The 10,349-nt window shown below is 35.8% G+C and overlaps 1 protein-coding gene across 1 annotated transcript; it reads right to left on the bottom strand.

Annotated features, from left to right (window-relative positions):
• Positions 1–1,411: 1,411 nt before the first annotated feature.
• On the bottom strand, positions 1,412–1,828 carry LOC146949685 (uncharacterized). Its single transcript, XM_085748553.1, has one exon. The coding sequence runs from the start codon at positions 1,826–1,828 to the stop codon at positions 1,412–1,414; it is 417 nt and encodes a 138-aa protein (XP_085604679.1).
• Positions 1,829–10,349: the final 8,521 nt, after the last annotated feature.

Genomic DNA, 10,349 nt, shown 5'->3' on the forward strand with positions numbered 1-10,349 from the left:
AATCGTACCCTTAAAATATCAAAAAGACAGTTAAATAGGAACGAAAAATTCACCTTAAAAAGACACTTAAAAAGGAACGGAGGGAGTAGTATAGATGTAAGTGTGTTTGTAAAAAAATTATTTAGACTTGTATGTAAGGCCAAAATAAAATGAATTAAATGATTAAATTCTAAAGAGGTAATTAGGATTAAATAAAGGAAAAATCCATTGGTGGAGATGGTAATGTATTCTATTATTCTATTTCTATTATTCTATTTCTATTATTGCAGGGTGTAGGGGTCGTCGGTTCGAGACATACCTTTCCTTCCTTTCTTTCTTTATTTTATTCTTTATTTATTCTTTATTTTTTTGTACTATTCTTCTCTTCTTCGCCCGTTTACTGTAAAACGGGTTGTATTGACCCACAAATTGACCCGACAGGATTTCCCTTGCCATGCAATAAAATTCAACGATTTTTACGTTATTTTGATCGGAATTGAAAGGCAAGAAGAAATCACATACTTCTTTTGCATATCCACAAGCCAATCGCAGATGACTTTTTTAAGGTTCTTGAAAGGAAAAAAAAAGGCAATTAAATATATAGTATCAACATTTTACACAGTAATTTCATGAGTTTCGATTCAACATTCAATAACAAAATCCCATATCAATTTGAAAACCAATTTTATTCACACCAGAAATTGTAAAACAAAAAATGAGTTATGGGTAAAACTGAATCAATTTTGAAGTTGATTGCTTCAGGATTTTAATATATTTATATGCTTAAAACTGTGAGGGTTTTTGGAATGGTGGAGGCAGTGCGGCAAACTGATGGCAAGATCACAAGTTGTGAAATGGGAAGAAGGGAGGGATTTGTTCTAGATGGAGAGTAGTTGCTGTCCAAAATCCCAAGACCAGAATTGTCCAAAATCACATTACTGAAATTGCCCTTATATTTTAGATGGTATCATAAGTTTCAAATAATTATTTCTGACATAAATAAACCTACCGCAACAGGTTATATACTGTAGAAAACCTACACATGCAGGTAAAATAAAAAAAATGCTACTCTCGCACGGTACGAGACCCATGGCCCTTGCGTACCGCAGACGGCGCCCAGAAACAACTGCATATGGTTGGTGATCATAACTATAAGATGCAATATAAGTTTTTTTTTTCTTCTGATTAATCATTAAGGTAACATGGAATTTGTTGTTGCTGGTGCTGCAGCGCTTTGGTACTTACAATGAATAATAACGTTAATGTTGGAACAACTCTAAAAAACGTTAATGTTGATTACATTTTACAACTCATGTTTTCCCTCAAAAAAAAAAACTCATGTTTAATTACTATGATGCAGTCCAATTTACAAAATACACATGTACCGTCTATCACAGCCCAACATACAAATTTTTTTTTTGAAAGGGGAAACTCAATGCTTTTCATTATCAATCAAGAGAGAAATACATGATGGTACATTATCATAAACATGGGAGCTAGCATTGTATGGGATTACCCTTGCTAATTCATGAGTGACCCCATTGGCTTGCCTCCTATTGAACTCGACATGAGAGTTCTGAAAACTATTCTCAAACAACTGTCTACAAGCATGCATAATACATCCAAACTCACTATCATCCTCAACATAAGACCGAAAATGATCAACAACTATCTTGGAGTCTAAGGCAAAGTCGACATTATCATAATGAAGATCCGACATCCACTTCAACGCCGTATGAAAGCCTATAGCCTCACCCACAACAACATCACAAAGAGGGGAGAAACAATCTGTTTTAGCACTAACAATTTCGCCCCTATCATCACGAAGACAAATTTCGATACCCACCATATTCATGGAAGAAGAGAAAGAGGCGTCAATGTTACATTTATACCTGCCATAAGCTCAACATACATATGATACAAGGCATACCCTCGTAAAAAAAATTCAAAATCTTGTTTTCATGGGACACTTTTTGTTGCGTAGTATATTAGAAATCTCTAAACTTAGTACTAGCTTCATTCTTAAATATAGGACTCTTTTGACTAAATTAAGATAATTAAGAAAGTTGATAGTAGTATTACATTTGTTTGCAATTACTACTATTTTTTCAAATATACCCTTTGAGAGAGAGAGTTAGTTTATTAGTTAGTTTATGCTTTCAACATAATATTTAGAAAATTGTTGTTCACACATCAAAGGTTGCTAGGAAACACCACGAAATTACGAATATAATCTCATCGACAGCTAACTGCCGATGAAATTTGGGGTTAAATTTGTCATTTCACGATGTTTCTTAGCATTGTGTGAAGTGTGAAAGACAATTTTCTAGTATTTATTGTTGGTTGAAGAAAAAGATGTAAAAATAAATATGGTATATTTGTAAAAATTAATTACTGTAGTTGGAAGTACCAAAGAGATCTTATAAAAATGGATGCAAAAGTTTCTCAAAATGGTCGTAACATTACGGATGGAGGTATTAATTTCTTTTCCTGTTAACCCTCCGATTCCAGAGGAAGAGGGTTAGAGTACTGTAATATCCCACTTTTCAGCAATAAGAATTTTACCGTCGGACATATCAGAGGTTAAGTAATGAGGAATGCTAAATACGACAAAATCTATATTGGTATGTAATGACAGATGAATACAGATTTGAGTATCAGTGCTGGGTTAGACGCGATAAAGCCGCAAGGGCTATAAAAGGCCACAAAGGCCATTTTACCCTCATTTCCATTTCACTTTCTCTCTCTAGGTTTTGAGAGAGAGTTCTCTCATCCTTCTCTCTAGCTTGCGCCCTCCTCCCTTCTCCAAATCGTCCAAACTTCCTCCTAATCATGATCAAGCATGGATTATGGTAGCTTAGCAAGCAAGAAACACATGAAAGAAAGGATTAAAGCATGGTTTGGTTTGAAAGCTAAGGATCAAGAATGAATCACAAGCTAAGGTTTGATGCTTGAAAAATTGCAATAAACATGTTATGGTGAGTTCTATAGATAGTTTTCCACCCTTGGGTTGTGTTAATTCATGTTAGAATTTATGAATTTAAGTTATGGAGGGTTTAGAACTCTAATGCCCCTTTTTGCCAAATCTTGTAGATTATGTGTTAGATTGCCATGAAATATGTTTATTAATGTCTCTATAAGTTGTTGGATGATTATGGTGCATTGCAGGATCGAAATTGACGAGTTTTGGGTCAAAATTGCAAAATCTGTACCACAGACCCGAAGAAATTCGCTATTAGCGAAATAATTTCGCTATCAGCGAAGTTACCCTGAAGAAAGTCGCTATTAGCTCAAATTTCGCTATTAGCAAAATTTCCAGAACCTGCCCAGAAAAGTTAGCTAATAGCGAAATTCTCTGTTTTGGCCTACTTTTTGGATGGTTGGCCCATTTTAGGGCCGGTGGTGCATTTCGAAGCTTTTCTTTCATCGTTTTACAACTTTATATCTAAGCAATGCACATAACATCAAATGATTCTTGAAATGAAAATCATGGTAATCTTAGCATATATGGCAAGAGTGGCATAGAGAGTTTTGGCCGAATACTCGGGTAGAAATGAACTAAGAAAGGGATGAAAGTAGAGCCTTGACATAGCTTGTCAAGAACTAGAATAGCTTGTAAAGAAATAGAATGCTACGCTTGAGCATTATGCTTGATAAGACGCGAAGTGATATAGAGTATTCTCTTCGCATAGGAATTAGAACGGTCATGCAAGCATGACTAGACGTGAGTCGATTAGATATCTATTCACATAGAAAGTTAAGCAGGCATATAGTTTACCTTTAGTGGGATCGTTTAAGGATCCGAGGTAAAAGAGATAGAATGTATAGACTTAATACTCATGCATTTATAGACCAAGACTTTAATAATGATGTAGGTGTCGTGTCCCTTGTGGTTCACACTAGGTTGGCTCAGAGGGTTTCCACTAGAGGAAACGGGGTTAGCCATAAGGATCCCGCATGCCACTGAGGGAGTGTCGTTGGTTATACCTTAGATAGGTTTCCATCGGTTAGATAGGGATTGCGTTCGGGTTTACTCCGCCCGGGGCTTTCCGTAAAATGAACTCAGATATAAATTGTTTGCTAAACGCTAACCTAATGAATTTGACTATGCATAATTATTAGACATGTTTATGTTTTATCATAGAGCCTTGACGTAGATCGTCAAGAATTAGTAGAGCCTTGGCATAGATCGTCAAGAACTAGTATGATAGAAAGATAAGGTATGTTGATAGACACAACGTAAGTGTGCATAGAGCAAATAGAGAAAGTTATGCCGATGACGATCTTAGTTTTCCCCTAATCGTCCGGTTTAGAATCGTGTCATGATTATGTTATGCTTAGGCCTCGATACGTAGAGCGTATTCTTGGCAATGCGGTTTTAGATTCCCCTTAACCGCCATGACACGTATAAGAAGTGAAGCCTATAACAAGGTAAGAAGAATCTTATGACGGCCCTAGTATGCACAACCGTCTAAGTATGCAAGTCCCCACACACGTATAACCAACCGGCAGGTTGTATTGTAGACACGTGGTGACCGTAGGTTTCCCCTGAGGTTACCTATAGCCTAGGATTAGGTGGAACTCACTGAGACATTATGTCTCATCCCAATCCTTATTTGTTTCAGATAAGCAGGATGATTATGCATGTTCGTAGCCGGATGGATATTTTATCAAGGGTTCGTTCGTATCGCTGCAGGATGTTATGGTCATCAAAGATGTATTTTATGTATGGACGAGATGTATTGTATTATTGATTGTACGAACGTGACTTGTTGTATATATTATTCATTCGGAAATCTTTATCGTTGTAAATTTTTAATGTACCCAGTACTAAACTTAACACTTATGCTAAACTTTCTAGATACGTCTAGTATGAGTGTTACAAGTACTCTGGAGTTTGGTTGTGAGTTAAGTATAGTCACACCAAAAATTGTTCTACACACGAATCAAACTTGAGTTATCCCAAACGTTTCGTGCTTTAGTGAATTAATTCATTAACCACTTAAACTCAATTGTTTGGTTAAACTTAATATGTTTTAAATCAACTTGGTACTTCTGAGGTCATTATAGCTCATAGTTTTGGATGGGTAGTTATTACTCTAAACATATTTTTATTTTATTTTTTTTGAAAGGCTCTAAACAAATTTTAAATACTTGATGGTAGGAGGTAATTCATTTTTTTTGTCAAGAAAAATAAATAAAAGTAGGATGTAATTCATTTATCTACCAGAAAACTAAAAATCTGAATTTTCCAAAACGAAAATTCCAGAAAAGTGAAAAATATGAATTTTCTAAACATATTTGGTTTTGGAAAAAAAAAATCAGCAAACTCAAATTTTGAGCTTTCTTGAGTAATTTTCATTTCTAAAAACTCAAATTTGAGTTTGCAAGTAAAAATGTGTTATATAAAACTTAGATGTTGAGTTTTTTTAGAAAAAAAATAATATACAAAAAAGTTAAAATTTGGAATTTTAAAAATTAATTAATCAACAAAAATAGTTACCGCAATTGATAGATATTTAGGGATATATAAATATGTTTCTTTAGAACAATATTGTTTTTTTGACCTTAAAGACGATTTCATTAATGAAAGTCTGACAATAAATCAAATGCCAAGACTGCAGAAATACAAGGCGGAGTTTCTTCGATCCATATGCAATCTAAATTCTTAAGAGCATATTTAGCTAAATAATGAGCAGCTTGGTTGGCTTCACGCCTAACATGCAAGAAATTTAAACTACGAAAATTACCCTTAAAACTAATACAATCTCGAATAATAGAGCCAACATAGTTGGGAGATTGTTGGTGAGCATTCAACGCTGAAATCACATTAGAAGCATCTGATTTTGCTATAAGATTCAGAAAAAACATGTCTTTTGCAAATTCTAATCCCTTCCACATAGCTAAAGCTTCTGCAACCTCTGAATCTGGTAATGAAAAGACTTGCTATGAACTAGCACCAACGACAACACCTTCATTATCTCTCACCACAACACCAATACCCCACTTGTCACCCTCAATCGGACCTGCTGCATCAACATTAAGCTTATAGAAACCACTACAAGGAGGTGTCCAATGAACATCAGATATTGGCAAAAGCGGACCCCCACTTAGTGTCTCCACCAACACCGTACTAGCACTCTTAAAATTCCCAATAGATCTTTGTGCCTTTTGAACAGTGGCAGCCACATCAACATCAGTCTCCTCAAAACATTTCTTATTTCTTGCACACCATATCTCATAACACAAGACCAAAACATGGATTATAATATCCTCATCGACATTAATAATATTTTCCTCCAACCACTTGTGAAAAGGAACGTACATGGCATCATGCGAATTAAATACCACACCTAAAGAGGAAGCAAACCATATCTGCTTTGACCAATGACACTCCATAAAGAGGTGTGAAATTGTCTCATTATGTTCCCCACAAAGAGCACACAATGGATCGCTACTTATTCCTTTTTTAAAAAGTTCATTTTTTACTGGTAGTTTTTCATGTAGAATCCTCCAAGAAAAGTGGACGTGTCTTGGAATACTTTTTATTTTCCATAACTTTTTCCACATTTGATGATTATTGTCATGCATTGAGCTATGTGAGCCATGCCTCGCCTTTAAGAAATGGTATGAACTCTTCACATAAAAAATAGCTGACCGTGAAACACCCCACACAAATTCATCTTGCAATTGAGAGAAAGAAATTGGCAATTGAAGAATTTGTTGAGCCTCAAAAGGGAGAAATTTTTCATTAATTAAAGGAGCATTCAAACATCGAATATCATGGTGAATGAGATCTGAGACAAACATAATCTCACAATTAAGGGGTTTAGAGGACCAAATCTTGTGCCCATTTTGATAAGGAAGCCAATTATCCTCCCATACATTAATTAGACGACTGTCTCCTACTCTCTCAATACCAGCTTTCTCAATAACATCCACTTGTGCTTGCAGAATACTTCTCCATGTATAACTTGGGCAATAACCAGTTGAAGCTTTCAAGAAATTGCTTCTAGGTTAAACTCATGAAATGTTCGAAAGCCTATTCCACCTTTCTTTTTTTCTTTACATAATGTATCCCATTTAATCCAATGAATTTTACGCTCACCTTGTTTGCTACCCCACCAGAACTTACTAATCATACTTTCAATATGCTCACATAAACCCATCGGAAGTAGAAAACAACTCATCACATACGTAGAAATAGCTTGTACTACTGATTTGATCAAAACTTCTCTCCCAGCTGTTGATAGAAATTTTTCTTTCCAACCTTTCAGCTTCTTCCACACCCTATCTTGGACAAAATTGAAAACTTTTTTCTTAGATCTACCAACAAAAGCAGGCAGCCCTAGATACATTGAATGACACTTAACGACCTTAATTTGCATCCAACCTTGGAACAAGATTTTACGATCATCACGTACATTTCGGCTAAAAGAGATTTCAGATTTGTCCAAATTAATAAGTTGACCAGAAGCGGATTGGTAAGTATTAAGAATTTCTTGAATGGTCTGGGAATCTTGAAAAGAATCCCTACAGAAAATGAGGCTATCATCTACAAAAAAATAAATGATTAATTTTTGGCACTCCTCTAGCAATTTGAATTTCATGAAGGCCCTTTTCTGCTTGTGCCTTATTTAGAAGCCCAGAAAAAACCTCAGCACATAAGATAAATAAGTAAGGAGATAAAGGATCCCTTTGACGGAGGTTTCGTTGAGGGTAAAACTTCTGACAAGGACTTCCATTCAACAAAACAGAGAAAGAAACAATGGAAATACAATTGAAAATCAAGTTTTACCATTTCTGAGAAAAACCCATAGACTGAAGCACCTCAATCAAAAAATTCCACTCGATACGATCATATGCTTTTGACATATCTAGCTTGTAACACCCCGTTTTCCCAACGTAAAAATTTCATTTAAAATCAGAGTATTTAATTCATAACTGAATGTCACACACTACTTTAACGTCTCAAAACAGATAATAATAATTATCCTTCAAATTCAACATCATGAAAATCTTAAAACTGTTGCAGCGGAAATTAGTTCAACTTTTAAAAGTCTTGGCACGCAGGCCTTATTGGAAAATCTCATAAATTAGTTCATAAAAGAGACACGTAAGGAATAGAAGTAAAAGCAAGCCCCCATCCCGTTACGTATCAGAGCACCTAGACACCAAGTGAAGAGTCCACTCATGAACACCTCTAATCTTTATTACCTGCACATTACCCACGGTCGAGGCAACATATACGCAGAAGGGGTGAGATTTCATAATCAATACATTAAGCATATAATCCAATAAAATGCATTTAACAACTTAAACATTAATAACATATCAACAATTAACAATCAGCATATTTTTCATTTCATAACAAACACAATCATCAAATACCATTACTAATTTTCATCGCAAATCATAAGTAACTTAACACTCAACTTGACGACACAACTCATCTTTGACCATGCAACTCTATCAACTCAACAACAACTTGACAACTTAAACAACATGAAACTTCTTGATATGCAAATGCATGTGGTACCATTCAACAACAAAATGAGCATAATAGGCTCTTCAACGTGTGAGCACAAAGGCTGCCGGGCCTAAAGCCCCCAACTTTAATGAGCACAAAGGTTGCCGGGCCTAAAGCCCCCAACTTTAATGAGCACAAAGGCTGCCGGGCCTAAAGCCCCCAACTTTAATGAGTATGCAATGAACTCAAACATCCAACAACTTAGACAACAACGTGAACAACTCATACGACTCATAATCATGGACAACTTCTTAAATTCCAACAACATAGACCGACTCATGCAACTTCAAGACACTAACAGTCAACAGCAGGAAACAGCAGCAAGATACAACATTTAATAACACTTGAATGCGTTAACATCATCTAAGGAATGAATTACATCAACATAAGTATCATAAAGCATCATAATATCATTCATGCAACAACACTACTAATCTCAGTCACCTAACAGACTTCTGGAGCTTATGAAAGTATCCTAAACAGCTCTCTTACTTACTTCTAAGGTCAACTCAAGACTACACGTGCGAAAGGATCGCATCGGGACAATTTTGGGCGACTAACAGCCTAACTCGCAGTGGCGAGTAACTTTGCTCGCAATGGCGAGCAAAGCGTGCATTCTGGGTTCCTAAGTCCTTACTCGCAGTTGCGAGTTGCATTGCTCGCAGTTGCGAGCTCTGGGTTCTAGCTCGCAGTTGCGAGTGTTCTTGCTCGCAGATGCGAGCGATGAATGTCAGTACGGCCAGAAACCTAAAAATCACAACTTTTCACCTATATTCATGATTCCTTCATCCAAATAGCATCTAATTATCATCTTAAGTAATATCTAAGGTCTGTACATAAATTTTGCATCAATCTAACATCTGTTCATGATTCAATCGTCAAAATTGATCTTAAACCTAATTCTCAATTCTCACCAAAACTTAACCTAATCATGCTAAATTCATCCTATAGAATTGTACCCTTAATAATATTGAAAATTAGTCTCACCCTTACCTGGTTATGATGAAATCGCAGCTCTCCCTCTAGTTCTCCTCTTTTCTGACTTTTCTCCCTTTTCTCCAAAAGCGTTTCACGTAAAAACGTTTCTAACTTATGTTTGCCCTATTTATCTTTTCGTATTACTCTTCTCACCTCTAAACTTACTCTTTACACATCACAGCCCAACTTCTAATATTTTTATTTTATTTATCATATCTTATTTTATTTAATAATAAAATAAGTCATAACAACATAACAACTTCACCACAACAAAATACCCCACATAATTCATTTATAAATCATATAAACCACTCAACGTCATGAATCATAAAATTCACACATATCAATCATGAAAATCACTTAATATATATATATATATAAATATATTTTTAAATAATCAAATAATTAAGACGGGCGTTACAACTCTCCCCAACTTATAGAATTTTCGTCCTCGAAAATTTACCTCAAGCAAACAACTCTGGATAAGACTCCATCATCTTACTCTCTAGCTCCCATGTCAGGCTTTCACCAGTCGTTCCACTCCAAACAACTCTCACTAGAGGTATCTCCTTGCCTCTCAACGTCTTCATCTTGCGATCATCAATCCTCAAGGGTAAGGTCTCTACCGTAAGGTTGTCTCTAACTTGCACATCATCACTCTGAATCACATGGGACGGGTCTGGAACGTACTTCCTCAGCTGCGACACATGAAACACATCGTGCAAATTCGATAAATGCGGTGGTAAGCCAACTCTATAAGCCACCGTGCCAATTCTCTCAGATATCTGATAAGGGCCAATAAACTTCGGAGTCAACTTCTTTGACTTCAATGCACGACCAACGCCGGTCGTCGGAGTAACTC

This window comes from Medicago sativa, chromosome 2 (genome assembly GCF_051527215.1).
Source record: "Medicago sativa cultivar Bolivia chromosome 2, Bolivia_mono, whole genome shotgun sequence".
NCBI lineage: Eukaryota > Viridiplantae > Streptophyta > Magnoliopsida > Fabales > Fabaceae > Medicago > Medicago sativa.